This window comes from Pteronotus mesoamericanus, unplaced genomic scaffold (assembly GCF_021234165.1).
Source record: "Pteronotus mesoamericanus isolate MK-2021 breed Mesoamerican mustached bat unplaced genomic scaffold, CSHL_Meso_final contig_98, whole genome shotgun sequence".
Classification (NCBI taxonomy): Eukaryota; Metazoa; Chordata; class Mammalia; order Chiroptera; family Mormoopidae; genus Pteronotus; species Pteronotus mesoamericanus.
The window spans coordinates 2,845,681-2,865,302 of NW_026555295.1; the positions used below are offsets into that span (position 1 = coordinate 2,845,681).

Here is a 19,622-nt window from a genome sequence, read left to right on the forward strand (position 1 = left end):
TACAAACACACGTACCACAGCCTAGATGCCTACTCAGGTTCCCTTCTGGGACCTCCTTATTCCAGGCTGTCTATGCCCCAACATTTTTTTTTGTTTAATCCCTACTTCTTTTTGCCCATTACATGTCATCAACTTCTATAGGTTTCACCCATGCCTACTCTTTGCACAAACTAATTTGTTCAGTGAATGTCAGCCACTGGTGACAGTGTTTAGTCACCTCGGTTTTAGAAAATCTGAGCTCCTTCAACACAATGTTCACATAGTTGTGCATTTACTCTTCCCTCTGTGGCAAACAAAGAGCTCTTGGTTGACAGTGTATATCTAAGTACACGGGTCAAAGTCCCAAAGGTCCTGTTTAAACGTTGAAAGGTCCGCTGGGTTATTTTGGCCTGATGCAGTCCACCTCTTCGGTGGCAGGCACCCCCATGGTTTTGAGATCAAGGTCCACGCTGGACTTACTCCCATTATATGAAGACTTCCAGTGGAGCAGCATGATCTTCTTGAAGTACTTGAAGGTGTGGTTCTTGACGGTCACAAAACACAGGGTGTTGATCATGCTGTTGCTCATGGCGATGCACTCCACGATGTAGAAGGCCGTGAGGTAGTGCTTCTCCTTCACGAACACGGTGGGGAAGAAGTCCCGCACGATGGTGAAGCCGTAGAAGGGCGCCCAGCACAGCACGTAGGCCGTGAGGATGCACATGAGCACCAGGACTGTCTTCCGGCGGCAGCGCAGCCGCTTCCGGATCTGCTCCGTCTGGAAACCAGGCACGGTCTTGAACCAGAGTTCCTGCGAAATCCTGGCGTAGCACAGGGTCATGGTGACCACGGGGCCCATGAACTCGATGCCGAAGATGAAGAGGAAGTAGGACTTGTAATAGATCTGCTGGTCCACGGGCCAAATCTGGCCGCAGAAGATCTTCTCCTGGTTCTTGACAATGATGAGAACCGTTTCAGTTGTGAAGTAGGCTGAAGGGATGGCGATGAGGATGGACACCACCCACACCAAGGCAATCAAGCCAGTGGCTGTCTGATACTTCATCCGGGGTCTCAGCGGGTGAACAATGACGAGATATCTAGGAGAGGAACACAAACAGGTCAACCACTGTGACAAGGAAGTTCTCAGTGATGATATTTTTGCAACCAAATTGTGTATGTGGAAGAAGAACACAATGGTTTATGGGCTTTTGAGAAAGGCAGACTTGAATTGAAACCCCAGTTCTACCCTTTACTAGCTGTTGCAACCTCTAGCAAGTTTTGTTTAATCTCTCAGAGTCTTGGTTTTCTTATCTGCAAAAGTTTTTGTTTGTTTTCATGGATTGAATATGCTAATGTATACACAATTCCTGGCATATACTCAATAAATGGTATATAATCGATAAATGGTAACTATTGTTATTAAATGTAGTAATAAAATCTCCCATTGGTTTCTAGTCTTATATTATTCCCAGGGTCTTCCTGTTTCAGAACCATTCATCCCAATTACCCCATAGTTTAGAGCTAAAAGGGCCTGATAATTCCAAAGACTTATTGGGAGAACTCGCCCTTTCCAGTGGAAGCAGTGGGCAAACTTTTGTATTCATTCCACATTTAAAAAAATACTGTTCTGTATGTAAGGGGTGGGGGGTGGGGGAGATGTATGATAATTTATTTTACTTTCCAGGTGGAAAAATAGAGGCTGGTGAGAGATGAGTGATCTTCTCAAGGTCATATACCATAGGACCCTTGATAGAAAACATTTAACCCTATCTCACATGGTTGATGTGAAAATCAATTGAGAATATACATCAATGTGTTTTTTTTAACCACAAAGCACCAGATAGGAAAAGATACTGCTCTTGTTAAAAAGAAAAGAGAAGAAAAGAAAAGAAAGAAAGAGAAAAGAAAAAAGAAATCCACTGCTGTTACCACAGTGGTCCAGGAGCAAAGGGAGAGCACTTTCTGGGGGATGTGAGTCGTCTGTGCGGTATGAACACCCCCTTCCCAGAGAGAGTGCACATAGGTAGTTATGCAGAGAGTTTTGATTTCCTGGAAGACTTTCTGGTCTGGCAGGGGGTAGAGATTAGAGAAGGAGAAAGATAGGGAGAGAAGTGGGAGGGAATGACTAGTCGACATTGGAAATAAACACATTCTCACCTGCCCAAATCTCAGGTAGAACCAAGAGCAAATGTGACAGGGGTATGAAGGAAAGTCAAATCAATTCTGTTTTCTTTGAAACCAGTCCCTTTGAGGTGGTCATCTTTCTTGGGATTTTGAGTGGAAGAGAAGGTTCATTCTTTTTGTTGTTGTTGTTCTGATTATATTCCTGTTATTTCTATCCCTTTCTCCACCTGCCAACCTAAGCAGCCAGCTCCACGGAGTGTCATTTGGAGAGTTCACTGGAGTGAGACTCCTGCTGTCTCACAGCTCTCAGATGTCAGATGAAGCTGGATGGGTTGGGTCCACAACCCTTGGCACTCTCACCAAACTCTGCGTGCTGATGGGTGGAACGACAGTGTCCACAGGGTGTTGACAGAGCCTTTGTCAGTGGACATGTATGTATGGGTCCTTCATAAACACCATGGTGTTCCTGCTACAATCAGTGCACCAAACTTGTTCTGACTCATGATGGAAACTAAGAATTTAGTGTTTTTGCTTTCACTACCTCTCTCCCTCTCTATCTGCCCCACCACGTTCCATTGATTACTTTGTCAAAGAATATTTCTATATTCATTCATGTTTAGTATATGAATTTCAGTATATAATTCTGTTCCTTCTTTTCCCAATCGTAACTTCCTAAATCTTTATAATGTTTGAAAGTCAAAGTGTTTTTTTTTTTTCAATGAACAAATAGAACAGAATGCCAATCTAGGAGTCAAAAGACCAAGAAACTAATCCTAGCTTTGCCATCTTATTATGTGAATTTGAGCCATTTTTCTTAACCCTGTGGTCTCAATTTCCTCATCCATAACATGGGAATATCACTGCCTCACCAACCTTACAGAGATACTGTGAGGTCCAATACTGCATATAAACAACAATAGGCTATTAATATACAAGAAACTGTTCGTATCCGAAAATGTATTTTTTCAGAGCTTTTCTGTATACATAGAAAATTTCTTTCACCTGTTTTTGGCAAATACTACATTTGAAAGTTCTCTACTACTTTTTATTTTATTGAACCTATTTTATTGATTCTATTTATTTTCACATAAAAACTTCAGGGTAATCCGTGACCACCCATCAAATAGTTATTTCATCCAGGCTTTCTCTGACATCACCCTCGCTCCATCCCCAGGGCTGGCACCAGGAACTGTGCCAAGGGACCTTCCAAATACACGTACCAATAAGCAAATTGCAAAAATTGTTTCAAGGATTGCCACCAGCCTTGGCTATACTAGGATCAAAACTAACTCCAATATTAGTAATACTTTTTTATGTTTGCAAAGCAACTTACAATTAAACATTTCAAACTCACTTCTTCATTTCAGTGGGTAAGAGAGAAGACACCCATTTTCTGATGAGCAAACTGAGGTCTGGAGAGACTAAATAACCTGCTAATAGCCAAATAGCTGGAAACTGACAGAACCATGATGCAGACCCATCCATATCTTGCTCCAGATATTGTGGGTTCTCCAGTATGCCAGCTGTCCCCTCCCTCACAACCAGAGCAAGCAAATCCCCCTCTTCCTACCCTCCTCCTGGCATCCTAACAGTCCTGCTCTTTTCTCTCCATCACAGTTGGATTCTACCTATTGATGTTCCAAGAAGGAGTCAGGCAACTGGCAGCTACTTTTCTCTGTTTATGAGTATGCCCTTGGCTTGCCCTGTGTGTCCACCGCTACAATGGCTCAGGTCCAGATCCATTTAGAATTCACAGACAGCGAAAACTTATTAAAGAAGTAAGACATGATCTCTGCTCTCAGGAGCTTACCACCTAGAGTGGGGTGGGGTGGATGGGGAGTGAGCCAACACTTACGATACAGTTAAAGGATAACATAAAGAATAAATTTTAAATGAAATTTAGAGAAGGGTGAGATCATCGTGTACCTGAGTAGTCAAAGGAAGTTTCATGGAGGAGGGGGCCTTTTGACTGGCTTTCAACATGTGGTGATCAGCAAAGTAGAGGATCAGCATAGAATGAAGGCTGCTAGAAAAAGAAATGTCCAGGCAGTAACTGTGTGATGATAGTGGCCTGGGTGATTAACAAAGAGCACTGGGCTCCCTCTCTGTCCCCAGGACCCAGCCCCAGATAAAACCATGAAAGTAGAGGTTGAACAGCTACTAGGCTGGTCCTGGGATGGGCAGGAATTGCATAACTTGCTCCTGGGACAACTAGCTCCAACCAATAAGCTCACTGGGGAGCATTTGTTCTACCTAGGACTGAATGTGATTACTCATGCCTTAGCTGGCCTCCCTCCGGCAGAAGAAGACTGCTGCCAAAGGGCAGGCAGAATGATCAGTTTCCTCTGGATTCTGGGTAAAAAAAGGGAGGGTCCCCCCAGTGCCCCACATGCTCTGGGATATGAGGGACATACCTCACGGACAGTGCAGGTGTCTCCAAATCAATGAGGAAACCCAGGTCCAGAGGGCCAGGGTCCTTCAGTGGTCTTTTCCAGTTTCTGGCTGCCATCAGGTCTGATTCCCTGTGCCTAGATTTTGAGATCTTCTGGATTATGACCCTATCCTTTCTGATCTCTACCTTCCATGTGTTCCTTGCCTCTATCCCACATGCCTCCACAAGGGACCTCATACCTCAAGCATTCCTACTTCTAGGCTGTTGCAAACACTGTTCCTCTTGGAAAATCTTTCCTTTGCTGATCACCACATGTTGAAAGCCAGTTAAAAGGCTCCCTCCTCCGTGAAACTTCCTTTGACTACTCAGGTACACGATGATCTCACCCTTCTCTAAATTTCATTTAAAATTTATTCTTTACGTTATCCTTTAACTGTATCATAAGTGTTGGCTCACTCCCCATCCACCTCATCCCACGCTAGGTGCTAAACTCCTGAGAGCAGGGATTATGTCTTAACTTCCTTAATACGTTTTTGCTGTCTGTGAATTCTGGGTGCCCAGGATTTTAGTGAAACATCACTCGCAGCAGTGCCTGGCACTAAACAAATAGAAACATAGCCAGCCATGGTGACACTTTCAAAAAGATTATAAACTTCTTTGGAAAACAAGACATGACTGTGTTTACCCTGCATGAGACTGGGAGACAGCTTGGAGCTCAATAATGAAAGGTTGCAAGAGCAGGTGAAAAGGTTTGAGGCATGTGTTGTAAACAATGGAGATATTGGAGGTCTTTACAGCCAGAGCAGGGAGACACACAAGACAGAAGATTAATTTGGCTACAGACTTGCTTTCCCTCAGGCCACAGGGCCCTTCTCTCTGTTCCTAGAACCCCTCAGGCTTGTTCCTGTCTCCGGCCTTTGCACTTATAATTCCCTTTATCTGGGATGCGTTTTCCCTCTCTTCACAAGGCTGACTTTTTTGTTTTTCTTTTCCATCATTCAGAAGTGGGTTCAAATGTCTTCTTTTCAGAGACACTTTTCCTGTCTGACTCCATGCCTAGTAGCTCCCACCCTCAGTCTCAAATGTTTTTGTGAGTTTGTTCTTGTCTGTTTGCTTTTGTTGAGGGTATTTCTCACAATCTTAACATTACCTTTCTTGTTTGTTTGCCTGTTAGCTCTCTCCCTCCAATGGATGAAAGCTCCACCTGGGCAAGGAGTTTCTCTTATTCACCATCATATCCCCAATGCTTGGAATGCTATCTGTCACATGTAGTCACTCTATAAAAACGCACTGTTTGAATGAATGACTGAATGTCTAGGGTGGATTATGAGGACATTAGGGGTGTCAGAGAGTAAAGCCAAGAGCCACAGAAGGCCAAGAGGAGACTATGATAGCCCAGCCCTGAGTGAACAGGTGGGAGGAGTGGGGATTATTGGCAGGACCTGGCAGTGCAATGAATGCTGGGGAAATGGAGAGAGTGGCCAGGACAGAGGAGACTTGCTAGTTTAGAAAGATGCCTGGGAAAACCATGGAACCAATAACAGGAACAGAGAAGGTCAGGCAGGTGGAAGAATAATAGTTCCATTCTGTTATATCTTGATAACTGTGTTTCTTAGAAACTTGGTATTATTAATTTTTAAATCACATCATTAAAAAAAAAATCACTTCAATGAAAAACAGAGGTCAGCCAATTAGAAATATTCATTCATTTAACTGTTTTGTTCTTTTGATTGTTATACCTTTCAGGGTTAATTCAAGAATTATACTACCCATACTATATTTATCATACTATATATACTATATTTAGTGTTTACTCTGTTTTAAACATTGCTCAAACAATTACATCTATTATTTAATTTAATCCTCAAAGCAACCTAATACATTAGGTTTTCTTATTATTCTAATTTTATACATGAGAAAACTGAGGGAGAGTAAGGTCAAATAATTAACAAAGCCCTGTTGCTAATAGGTGATACAGCAGGAATTTAAATCCAGGCAGAATAACTGCTAACATTATTTTCCTGCACAAATTTTATTTAAAAAAAATTTTTATAACCATAGGTATATTGTTATATCGAGATAATAATTAGTTGCCCAAAACTAAACAAATCAAACCTGAAAATCACTGATCAAATCCTGAACAAAGCCTATGACAAGACCAGACAATAATCAATGAGGTCCTAGACCACAAAATTTAAATTAGATGGTAAAAACACACAAAAATAAAAACAATTTGAAGCAAAGATCACAGACATCAATAAAGGAACTTAATGCACTGGAGCAGCTAGTTAGTTGGCCAAGGCCATTGGATGGCCCCGTACAGGCCACAGCGTTTTCTTCCAGTGTCTGGGTGCAAGTTTCCCCTCACAACCCTGCTCTGACCAACAGCAGTCTCCGTGATGCACTGCAGGTTCCTCAACTAATCTTTCTTGTTGTAATAAGTTGCACTATACACACTTACACTGCAAGAGAAATGCCTGCAGTATTTCAGGCAAGCAGAGTTTGGTATGAAAGTAGGCTAAGGGCTTGCAAGAGTTCAATATATCGTCATAAATCTCATCTCTTACATGTTCAAAATAACCCAGTGCTCATTCACTTATCCCTGTTTCCTTCCCCCTTAAAGCCACTCCCAACTACCTTGTCACACCTTTGAACAAGTCGGAGCTCGCATGGTAGAATGGATCTCACCCAGAGAGCAGGGTCCTACCCACAGCAGGCACCTACCTACCCCACTGTTAGTGGCTGAGAATACCCCTTGTGAAAAGATGTCTTGCTAGAACAAAACTTCAGGAAATGACTTTGTATGCTTTGTTCTGTTGATGCGCTAAGAAAGATGATGGCAGCTTCTAAGGGCAGAAACGGTCAACAATACCTGGAGCTCTTCTTTGACAGCAATGAAGGGGACTTAGGGGACAGATACCCAGCTTGACTTTCCCCTTGCTGTTCCTTCCGTAGGTCCACTCATGGTCCGTGCCTAGATGGACAAAATGCTGTGGGGCTCTGTGACTCATGTGGGAGACCTTGGTCAAGGAGAAGGAGCCCTCTGCAGGGACAACACCTCTAAGCACCTTCTACGGGTGACAGACCAAGGGCTTTTAAGCTGCTAGCTCACTAACATCATCCTTCCCTCGAGAAAGGACCCCAAGCCTCCACCCTGCAATGGTTTTAAAGCCTGGTTCCTTTCCAACCCCTTTCCTCAGGAGTGGTCTCTTTCTAGGTTATTGCATCTCTGATTTTCCAGCCTATGGCTCCAGAAAACAGGCTCTATTTGCTGTGCTGCCCCCAGAACATTGTCCTGGGGTGTCCTGAGTGTGAGGGGCAGGCTGAACTCCAATAGAGCCCTGAGGCCATGGAACAGGGAGAACATCTGTGCTTCAGGCTTTCTGAGTTAAGGAAGAGAGACTAGCTGTTCAGATCCAAGTACATGGAGGCCTGATTTGACCCTCAAGGTAACTAACTGTGTCTACACTGTAACAAGGTGTTTTGTAATGAGAGACCATGTTTGGGCAGAGGGGCTTGCACAGATTGTCCCCAAGGAACAGAAAACCTCCCTGGCCATTAGCACAGGTGATTATACTAAATGAAAAGACTAAACATAACATCAGAGAGATTTGCAAAGGCTACTCTTATTGATTTTATTTATCATCACTAGAAACAGGTCTACTTATAGTGCTGCATGCAAATATATGAAAAGGAGCAAACTGACTAATGCAACAACTAAAAGAAGTAAACATGTTTCCTTTTTGTTTCATTATATTTTATTTTTTCAAAACAAATCCCTTAATCTTATTTTAAAATCACCCGGTGGTGGTGGAGGGTAGGGGCTTTTGTTTTAGTAGAGGAAGTCCTGATAAGATAGAAATCTCAATTAAGGTATCCAAGCTGACTCAAGAGGCACCTGCCTAGCACTTAAACTTGTCCTTCCACACCTCTTACCTGTCTATCTCTAGACCTTGAACAGATACAACATCTAGGAGCACATCCGTAGAAGAGGGAACCAAAGCCTTCCCGCTGGCCCGACTCAATAGGGCTCTGCAACCTCTTGCCTGCTAACAGCTGGAAACCTAGAACTCTTCTCACTCTTCAGTTACTGGGCTAACTTTTGGTATTATACTTGCTCTTAGGCAGAAGTCCAACAAGTGATGGGGCCAACTTTTGAGCCCTTATGCATCCACATCCATGGTGAATACAGGTGTCTCTCGTCAATCACAAATGCAATGAACAATTCCAACGTCCCTTCCTTTATTGTCCCCACTGCCCCCTCACTCACCTGTCGATGGCAATAGCCAGCAGGGCATTGGTGGAAACGTAGAGGGAGACAGTACGCAGGTAGTTGACAGAGGCACACAGGACGTGGCCATGCTCCCAGGAGAGCTGGCGCACCACGTAGTAGTCCATCTCAAAGGGGCAGCAGACAATGGCCACCAGGAAATCAGAGATGGCCAGGTTGGCGATGAGCAGGTTGGTGAGGTTGCGCAGCTTTTTGTAGCGGGCCAGGGCAGTGATGAAGATGAAGTTGCCAATGCCACAGACCAGCATGATGCCCACCAGGGCCATGCCGATGACAATCTTGGCAGCGAAGAAAGTCCGAGAATTGGTCACATCCTCATCTTCATCCAAAGGCATGTCATAGTCACCATAGCTGAAGTTGAATGGGAAGGAAGCAGCTTGGGCTCCGTAGGGGTCAAGCACAGAAAGGAAGTTGGTGGCATTCTCACCCATGACTCCCACGGTGATCTCCATTTGGCCGGTGATGCCTTGAGCAACACTGCTGGGTTTTCCTCTGGGACAAGGTCTGGGAAGCTGAGGTCTCCTCTCTTTGCTGATGCTCAGCTGTGCCTTAATGAGTCAGAGGTCCCTGCCAGCCTCCTTAGGGTACATCCTAAGCCTTTAAAAGACATACAAACAGTTGGTTACATATGTGAGTGAATCTGGACAAATTAAAAACCACCTTGTAACCTAAGCAGACCCATTAGCCACCTGCTCAGAATGAACATTGGGTAATGGAGTGGAAATAAAGAAACCAGTGAGAGAAAAGAAATGATTAACAACCACATACCCACTCACTCAGGGAAGGTTGCATTGCTATAGAGATAATCAGGCACTGCCTCCATTAATTTCCCTTCCACTGAAGACTCTGAAATGTTGCCCTTTCTCTGAGGGACGAAAGTGGGGATTGTGGGGAGGCTGAAGAAAAGGAAAGTGCCTTGTTCTAAACCCCATTCCCTCTCCTGACAGCCTGAACTTTGTCCTTGTGGAATGGTCCCATTCGGTTGCTTAAAAGAAGTGATTCTGAACACTGTCGAAGAGGGAAGGACTGGAGACAACCCTGTCTGCCCTCAAGGAGCTGGTCTCCTGCCTTCCGGCAAAGCACGGCTCTAAAATCACTGCCCACCTAGCAGCCCCTTCCCCTCTCCTCACTGGGCTTCCTGTTCCCACATCCAGGTCTGCGGTGACCCTAGAAGCAAGGCACAGCGTTTACCAAGGCTTGACCCCAGGCAGAGGCTTCAGGGTTGAAATCACAGCCTAAACACTGAATGGCTTAGAAAGGGGGCTCTGGAGCAAAACCCTTTCTTTGGCTTGGTGTATGTCCTGAGGTAAATTGCTTAAACACTCAGAGTTTCAATATCCTCCAGGCAGATCAATAATGTCTGTAAGCATGGAGTTCCCCGGAGAGGTGGGATGTTACACCCTAGAACTGGAAGGAATTCAAGCCTCCTCAGTCAGCTGCGAAGAAGGGGAGGAAAATCCTTTCCCAGATGACTCCGCCCCACCACTTACCGGGGCTGCGGTGGGGAGTGAAGAGCGAAAGGGGCGGGGTTGTCTGCTGAACGGCCGGGGACTAAGAAGGAGAGGGAGCCCTCCAGTCCCCTGCTCTCTTCCCATTGTCACAGTCCCTCACCAGGTCTGAAAACACCAGTCCGGGTTGCTGGGATGCAAGAGGAAGGCTGGGGGCTGGAAAGCACTGGGAATGTCAAGAAAAGCAGGGCCAGATAAGCATGGAAAGTCTGAGGTTCCCTGGAAAAGGAAGTCCCAAGGAAGACACCTGGGACACTCAGGAAATCCTGCTGCCCAGTTCCTCAAAGGAGAGACATCTGGGGTTTGTCTTTGGGGGGCCAGGGTTAAAGTCCCGCTGCACCCCAGTGAAGTTCAGCCCTTTCTTGTCTCTCTCCCCAGCTCCTCAGCTCCACTTTTCTCAGACTTTTTCCCTTCCTCTGAGCCTTCCGCTCTGTCCCTCAAACCTCACCCTTTGCCCCGTCAGGTGTGAGGAGAAGAACCAAGAGCTGAAAGGTCAGAGGGGACCAGGCTTGCGGCCCAAGCAGGTACAGCTGCAATCCACGTGGGGCCGTCCATACTCCTTGCAGACCCTTCTGTTACCAAAAAGTCTCAAAGTCAGGTTTTTTAAACAAAGAAGTAATAAAAACTTCTTGTGGGGTAGGGGTGTTAGGAGATTTTAGGATGTGGGGAGAAACTGCCCAGCGATCTTTTCTCCTTAATTCTCACCTCTCAAAGGAGAACCCCGGTCCTACCCGGTGTCCTCTGGGGACCTTGCCGGTTCGCGCTAACTCCTTGACCAGACCTTCCTCTTCCGAACTTGGAAGCCTCTCTTTGCAGCCCCTGCCGATATGCCCTCTCATGCTCCCAACCGTGCCCTCCGAGCTTCGGAGGCTACACCTAAGCGCAGAAGGAGTGGGTAGACCGCCCCCCTACCGAAGAAATGCGCTCGAGTGCGAGTCTCTTGAAAAGCTCCCTCCCCACACCTGGCGGCCGTGGATGCGGCGCGGGGTCCTTGGAGCATCTCCCTGGAGGGCGCGCTCAGTACCTGCGGCATCCCGGCGCCCAAAGGACAAGTCCAGGTTTCTTTATTTCGGGCCCAGGGACAAAAGTCGCTTCTCCCGGAAGCCCGCAGGAAGAGGACAGGTCCCTTTTCTCTTCCTCCTCTTCTCGGGGCTCTATCCCGGCTCAGGCGGGGGTTGCGCTCGCGCCGCAGCGGCAGATCCGAGGAAGGGCGGCCCCGCGAGGCCACCCCAGTCCCGCGCCCACCTCGCACTCGCTGGCTGTCCCCGGCCCCGGTGGCCAAGGGACACCCAGAGCAGGGGCGGCTGGCTCCGGGAGGCGTGCTCGGGGTCCTGGCTCGAAGCCGGGGTGTCTAGGAGTCGCCGAGGTGCTCGCGTGACTGGGGACCCTGGTGTCGTCCCCGGGCAGGTCCAGGATAGATCACGCCGGAGGGAGCCGGGCCAGGAGGGCTGCGCGTTCCCGAGACTCAGTCTCCCGTACCGCCGCCTCGGGCGGGAACGAGGGCGCCCGCGCTCGGACCGGGGCTCAGCGCGGATTCTGCCCTCGAGGTGCCCATCTGGCAGGGCTGTGCCCGCCCCAGGGCCCGGGACTTCTCGGCTGGCTCACCTGCTCAGTCCCGGCGCCTCCGGCACAGTGGGTGGACACGGCCCGCTTCGCCGGTGAGATTTCAAAGAACCGGGAGGAGCCTCCTCTCCTGCCCATAACACCGCCCTTGCAGGACACGCTGGGACCCACCCAAGCCTCGTTCCCTCGGGCAATCCCAACTGGACACCGGGGTCAGCTTCATTTCAGCCCCTAGCACCTCTGTGTAAAAGAGGCTTGGAGAACTGCTTTCCCCAAAGCAGTGAAGTGGGGGAAGTGGGCAGGGCGGCTGCCGGAAGGAGGGAGCAGGGCCCCCACCCGCCGGGGATATCTGTTCCGAAGGAGGCTGAGAGGACCTGCGCCGGCTCACGGGGCGCAGATCGCCTTCAAAAGTCGGACTTCTCAAAAAGTCGAATGTGCACTTACTCTATGATCCAACAGTTCCACTTCCAAAAAAAAAAAAAAAAAAAAAAAAAAAAAAAATGAAGGCAGGGACTAAGATCCTTGTACACCAATGCTCATAGCGACATTATTCAAAATGGCAAAAAGAGGGAAAGAACCCAAATGTCCAACAACTGATGGATGGAATTTTTAAAACGTGGTATATACATACATTAGAATATTTCTCATCCTTGTAAGAAAGCAAGTATAACAAGTGTTGGTGGAGAAAGCAAAACCTTTGTGCACTGGTGGTGGGGACGTAGAATGATACAGCCGTGGCGAAGAGCAGCATGGCACTTCCTCGGAAACTTAAAAAATAGAAACACCACACGATCTAGAAACTTCACTTGGAGATAGAGACCCAAAATAATTGAAAGCAGTGTCCCAAAGAGATATTTGTACATTCATGTTCAAACAACATTATTCTTACTACCCAAAAGGAGGAAGCGACTCAAATGTCCATCCCCAGATAAATGGATAAACAGAATGTAGTGTATACATGCAATGGAATGTTATTCAAGCCTGAAAAAGAAGCAGACATCTGGTATAATATGGGTGAAACTTGAGGATATTATGTTGAGTGAAATAAGACAGTCACATAAAGACAATACTGTATAATTTCGCTTATATGAGGTACCTACGTAGTCAAAATCAGAGAGACAGAAGGTAGAATGCCAGTTGGCAGGCAGGGGCTGGAGGGATAAGGGAAGGGGGAGACGCTGTTTAATGGGTACCTCGTTTCAGTTTTGCAAGATGAAAAGAGCTCTGGAGGTGGATGGTGGTGGTGTTTGCACAATGATATGAATGTACTTAATTCATTGAATTGTACACTTAAAAATGGTTAATATTGTAAATATTATGTGTATTTTACCACAATAAAAAATTGTGGTAAAATATTGATACATGCTACAATATGGGTGAATCTTGAAAACATCATGTTAAGTAAAATAAGCCAGACACAAAAGGACAAATAAGTGATTCCACATATATGATGCACAAAGAGTCAGAAAGTAGAACGATGTGTGCCAGGAGAGGAGAAATGGGGAGCTATTGTTCAATGGGTTCAGAGTTTCTGTTCTGGATGATGAAAAAAATCTGGAAATGGATAGTGGTGATGGTTGCACAACATTGTGATGGGACTAATGTTAAATTGTACACTTAAAATGGTCAAAGGAACTAGAACAACCTAGTAAGGCATCCAAGGCCAGTCCTAGTTTGGCCTCCAATTGTCCACAATGGAGTGGGGGCTGCCTGGGATCTGAACCTTTCGTCTGCTTTGCAGCTGTCGACTGTGTGACGTTAGGGAAGTCACATAACTTTTCTAGGGCACACTTCCTAATTTACAAAAGGAATGATTTGACTTGCAGTCAGTCACTGCCACATTCTAACACTTCACATGGTATCGCCCCCTGGTCCATATCCTTTCCTGGACTCCTTGTCCTGTCATTTGCACGAATCTTCTGTCATTAGCAAACATGCCACAGCCCTGTCATGTCTCCGAGTTTCATGTGCACGGGGACATGGAACACGATAGCGGTTAAGGGCATGGCATATAGAATCTGCTTCCTCCTTTCTAGCTAGTTCTGCACACAAGAGCTGTGTAACCTTGGGCGGTATGGTGACCAAAGCCTAGCTCTCCCATTATAAATTCCAGATGCCAGTAGCCCCTACTGCATAGTTGTTATGAGGATTAAACAAGGTAAGACAGGTAAAATGCTTGGCACAATGCCTGGTGCTTAGCAGGCACCTGATAAATACCAGCTGTTACTATCACTCTGTGATTCTTTCCATATCTCGCTTCATGAGATATTAAACAACCTTTGAGATCTTGTTCGTGGTGTCGTTTCTTCCAGAAAGTACTCCTTGATTCCCCAGGGCTTTTCACGCCTTTCCTTACCTTTTGGTGCCTCAATTTAAATGCAGTTCTGTGTATCAATTTCCTTTCTGCCTTGGCCTATTGCCCGAGGAAGAGCTACGTCCCATTCATTTTTGAATCCTCGTCTGCAATATTTCTCAAATATTCCAGATGATAAGAATGATCTGGTGTGCTAATTAAATGTACTGATTCTTTGATCCCACCCCAAACCTAGAGAAAGGAGCCTAGTAATCTGTAAGTTTAACTAGCACCCCGGATACTTTTTATTATTAAATTAATTTAGGGATAAAGCAACTTAGAACAGAGCCTGGCACAGGGGAGACAAATGTTGATCTGTCATTTCACGTAGCAAAGGTCTTCTTGACTCTATATATCTCCACTCAAAAATCAAAAACAAAGCATAGACTTTATTAGTTATCTGTTGTTGCATAATAGATACAACAAAACTTAGTGCGTTACAAAAACAAACATGAATTATCTCATAGAGTTTCTGTGTGTCAGGTGGTTCAAGGATCAGGGTCTTCATGAAGTTGCAGTCAAGCTGTCAGCCAGGGCTGCAGTCACAGCTAAAGGCTAAAGCAGGAGGAGGATCCGCCTCCAAGCTCACTCACAAGGTTGGATTCTCACAAGCGGCTGGGTCCTTCAGTCACGTGGGTGTAGCTATAGGCTGCCTGAGGGACCTCACCACATGGTAGCCAACTTCTTCTCATTACTTCTATTGTAAACTATTCACCACAAAATACAACAGCACAGGTGTGGGAGTAACAAGAGGTAGAGATCATTAGGGACTAATTTCGACGTCCCCTCAGAGGCTGGCTACCATGCAGACTTCAGAATTTTCCTTTTCCTCTTTGAAGACCTGGCAAAGAAAAGTACTTGAAGGTAGCAATGAGGTTAGCCACAATGAAGAAGGGAGGCCCTGGATGACTTCTGGAGTTAAAGTCAAGAGGACACAATTGAGATAACATATTAGCCAAGGATCAGCATGGGGGGAATGGAATAATGGACATAGATGGAGTCTGGCAGGTTCTAAGCAATGACGGTCCTATTGAGGACTTGGTCCCCACATGTCAGTTTCTGCCAAAGGCTTCCAGGGATCCCTTCATCTGAGAGGCAAACATCTTTTGGGACCCTGTTTAAATAGTTCATCTCTGTGAGAGAGTTAAACTAGGACTAACTTGGATTACAGCAAAATCTGGAAGTAAAAGAGTTTTTTTTAAAAAAAAGAACGAAATTAAAAACAAAACCAGTAACTCTAGTGGTGTAATTTTTTTCAAACGTGTAGCCCCAAGGACACTTGAGATTTTTTTCTGTGACTAGAGTCTGCTGCCAGGAGGGGCAGAGGTGCCTTGCCTCTGTCCCTATAAAGGAAGTCACAATATCTAAGAAAATTTTCCATCCCAGGGAGCCCTCACCAAACAAGCACAAAGAACTCATTTGGAAAGCACTTTCTGTGGAGATGTCCCTTATCCCTAAATAAAGCCCTTGGACTACTGTGGATTTTTTTTTCTTTCCTATTCCACTGGCAGGAATCACCCCAAAAGCCCTTGGAATTCTCACGTTTTCATCATTTTATTCTGTAATTATGTCCTTTGGTTCAGACGTCGCAGGTTTTAACATCTTGGGGTTCTTTTCAGCCACGAAACTGCTGCGATGCTCTACTGTATACTGCATAGAAACTCAGCTCAAGGAGGCGTCCAGGTTCATTCAGTGAGCACGCTTCCGTTGAGACAGGAGCACACAGATGTCCAAGAGGGAAGGCCTCAAGTCCAAGCGAAGAGAAGGCGTTGATTTCAGAGCCCAGACTGCAGTCCAAGTCCCCTGACTTTTGGAGCAGCCCTCCATCTCTGGCTGGCCACACCGAAAATACCTACTGCTACTTGTTCCCAACTTGTCCCTCTTTCATACTTCTTGGCTCCAGGGCCCAGCCCACAATTACTCCTGCCTGGCAAATGCATTAAATCAGCTTATTTTCTGCTTTCATCAGATTTGTTCTCTCGGCATACAGTCTCATCCAGTGCCACGAAAAAAAATCGAGGATTCCTGGAAGCTACCCAGAGCTGTCTCAGAACTCATCCTGCCTCCTTTTCCAATTACCTCTCCAGCAATGGAGCCAGCAGCGCTTGACCAGCTTCCCAAAGCCCACTCAGCAGGTCCTTGGCCTGCTCTCTGCTATTCCTGTCCACTTCCCCAAATCCCTCTGGTGGAGATGTGAAGGAAGATTCCAATAGGTACAGAAACATGCTCTCACTCCTGATGGAAGCCCAAACATTTCAAAGGTAGCAACTGTTCATTAATTTAACTGGTGAAATGTCATCCTTAATAAATTCTTAGTAGTTGATAAAACTATTCCTATGTTTACTGGGAAGAATAAACAGGTAGTGGCATACCTGTATCTATTTCAAAAAAGATATTTTTTGAAAAAGAGTAATAAGAGGAAATTTGACCTATTAATATAAAAATATGAAAGTTCAAGGAGAAGCAGGTAATGGCTTTGAGCATAAAGTGGGCCCATTGTCTTGGCATAAAGGCTGATAACTCAGTGGACACCCATCTGGAATATTTCACTTGGGGGCTGGGGACAGGAGGAGTGAGGACAGGAATGGAGACTCCGGTTCTCCTTACTAAGCCCCAACTGATGGGACTATGGGCAATGGGACTCCGGAGGACAGCGACAGGTGGACAGGAGGACAGTAATGCTGTTTGGGGGCTCCTAGTACAGAGGAGGGAAGAAAGGTCTTTTCTCCTTGCTTGGTTCTAAGGCAGTGAGGGCCACATGGAGCTTTATACTGTCCTGTTCCCTTGCAGGCTCAGCTTCTGAAGCCCCAAGATGGGTCCTTTCCACTGACGCTGTGTACTCTCAGGGGAAGTAACAGCCAGGCCCCAAAAGTCTCTATGGGAGGACGTGTTAAGGAGTTTGGGAGGAGGGGAAGAGGGTGAGAGGATTATTCAAGAACTCGAATGATAGCTTGAACCTGAACCCTCCCGAGACTCCCAGGGATAAGAGGCTGAAGTTTTTGCTTTATGCAGATGGTGACAGGAATCGGTTACATCTTTATGTGGGCCCATTGTACACAGAGGCTGGGGAATCCTGGTGAAATGGCAGTTACAGGAAAATGCATTAAAGAGAAAGCAGCGCATATCACCTGTGTTACCAAGTACAATACTTAAAGATAGGGATTTTGTGAGTCACAGCCATTGTCTTACTAATAGTCCCTATTCATATTCTTTGATACAGATAGTTCACTTTTATATTTTCTTCTAAGAAAAAAATTAAAGGATTATTCATAACACTATAAAATAATAAAACATTAGCCCTGGCTGATGTGACTCAGTGGGTTGAGTGCCAGCCTGCGAAGCAAGATGTCAGATTGGATTCCCAGTCAGGGCACATGCTTGGGTTGTGGGCCAGGTCCCAGTAGGGGGTGCTCAAGAGACACCCACACAGTGATGCTTCTCTCCTTCTCTTTCTCCCTCCTTTACCCTCTCTTTAAAAATAAATAAATAAAATATTTAAAAATATAACAAAGCATTAGAAAAACCCCAAATCCATTGCAGTTGGGTTAGGTATCTATTTGTTTCCCACGGTTGCCATAACAAAATACCACAATCTAGGTGTCTTAAAACAACAGAAAATTATTCTTTCATCATTCTGGAGGCTAAAGTGAAATCAAGGTTTCAGCAGGACTAAGTCACCTTTGAATCTCTGAGTAAATCCTTCCTTGCCTCTTCGAGCCTCTTGTGGTGGCCATCAATCTTTGCTCTTCTTTAGCTTGAGGCTGTATCACTTCGGTCTCCGCCTCTCTCATCCCAGGGTGTTCTCTTCATGTGTCGCTGTCTGCATGAGGCATTTTCCTCTTATAAGGATGCTAGTCATAATGGATTAGGACCCATCCTAATGTATCTTAACTTGATTACAACTACAAAGACCCTATTTCTAAATAAGGTTACATTGGAAGGTACTAGGGGATTCGAGTTCAACATAACTTTTGGGAGGACACAATTTAGTCCATAACAAGCATATTATGACACACTTATGTTATGGAATATACTGTGTAGCTATCAGAAATGGGGCTGTGAAACAAATCAGGATAGGAGAGCAATGGGAAGGGAGATGCGTGGAAAGAGCCATCTGAATGGCTTCTGGGGTGCTAGTAATATTCTTTTACTTGATCTGGTAGCTACTTGCATGGCTGTGTTCAGTTGGTAAACATTCATCCAGCTGTATGCAGTTACTTTTTAAAATGTACATTATATTTGATTAGGATACAGTGCTATAAAGGTATATTGATTTACCTGGAGAGATAGTCATGATATATTACTGAATGGAAAAATATCAGGTTACAAAACCATATTGCACTATTTGGTCCATTTGGAGGAGAAATATATGCATACATCCAAAGAAGAAAATGGAGAAACAAAGCAAATTGCTAACACTCAATTCAGAGTGGAGAGAAAATATAAGTGCTTTTTCCTTTACTTCAATTATTTGTCTTTTCTGATTTTAAAAATGAGTCTTTATGACTTATATAATTCTTTAAAAGAGAAAAGGGTGAGTTAATCAATAACAATGAATAGGAGATTTAACTATTTGGGGAAAATTATTGATTTAGATCTTTATCTCACACTATATTATAAAATGCAATATGAAAGGATTAAAGAAGTAAATTCAAAAAAGTAAAAATTGAAAGAAAACATTGATAAAAATTTATCTGATTTCAGAATAGTGAAGGCTTTACTAAAGAAAAAAGAAAAAAGCAATAGGAAATAACCCAAAGGAAAATATGGATAGATTTTTCTACATTAAAGTTTAAAACATTTGAAAGTTGAAAAATCATAAACAAACTTAAATGATTAATGCCAAACCAGGAACAATATTTACGAGAAATATTGAAATCTTGCAACCAAAAGGTTAAGATCTGTAATGTATGAAGCACAGTTACATTGCAATAAGGAAAAAACTACTACCTCAGAAGAACAATGGGCCAAATACACAGACAATTCACAAAAAGAAAAGCAGATGACAAAAAAATGTACTTTAAAGTGCTTATCCTCACCAGTAATCAAAGAAGTGTCATCTAAAAACAAAAGAGATAACATTTGCCTATCAAATTAGCCAAGATCACAAACTGTAAAGATTGAAATTGGATCAATGGTTTAATTGAATTCAAATAAACCCTCTAAATTTTGAAGTATCTTGAGCTTTCTCTTATTCTTCAACCTTTACAGATCATCCCAGGTCAGCTTTATAATAAATACAGGTTGATTCAGTCAATTCCACGCCATCATTTTCCCCCCTTCCGATTTTAGGCCTGCCTGACGGTTGCTTGAGTAGCAGCCGGGAGAATAGCCATGAGCACAGGGCCGGGAAGATGATGTCATTCCAATTAAAGTCTCAGAGTTCTGCGGTCCCAGTACTTATAGAAGAAT

The 19,622-nt window shown here is 44.8% G+C and overlaps 1 protein-coding gene across 1 annotated transcript; it reads right to left on the minus strand.

The window, feature by feature from the left end:
- Nucleotides 1–379: 379 nt before the first annotated feature.
- PROKR1 (prokineticin receptor 1) lies at nucleotides 380–9,238 on the minus strand. The gene is made up of 2 exons (XM_054586947.1): nucleotides 8,766–9,238; nucleotides 380–1,076 (listed from the first exon to the last, which is right to left on the minus strand). The coding sequence occupies exons 1-2, from the start codon at nucleotides 9,236–9,238 to the stop codon at nucleotides 380–382; spliced, it is 1,170 nt and encodes a 389-aa protein (XP_054442922.1).
- Nucleotides 9,239–19,622: the final 10,384 nt, after the last annotated feature.

Excerpts from the sequence above, each read along its gene's own strand:
- PROKR1 (XM_054586947.1), bottom strand. The coding sequence starts at position 9,238 with ATGGAGATCACCGTGGGAGTCATGGGTGAGAATGCCACCAACTTCCTT. Across the intron at positions 1,077-8,765 it reads CTGGCTATTGCCATCGACAG|ATATCTCGTCATTGTTCACC; the intron begins GTGAGTGAGGGG and ends TTCCTCTCCTAG.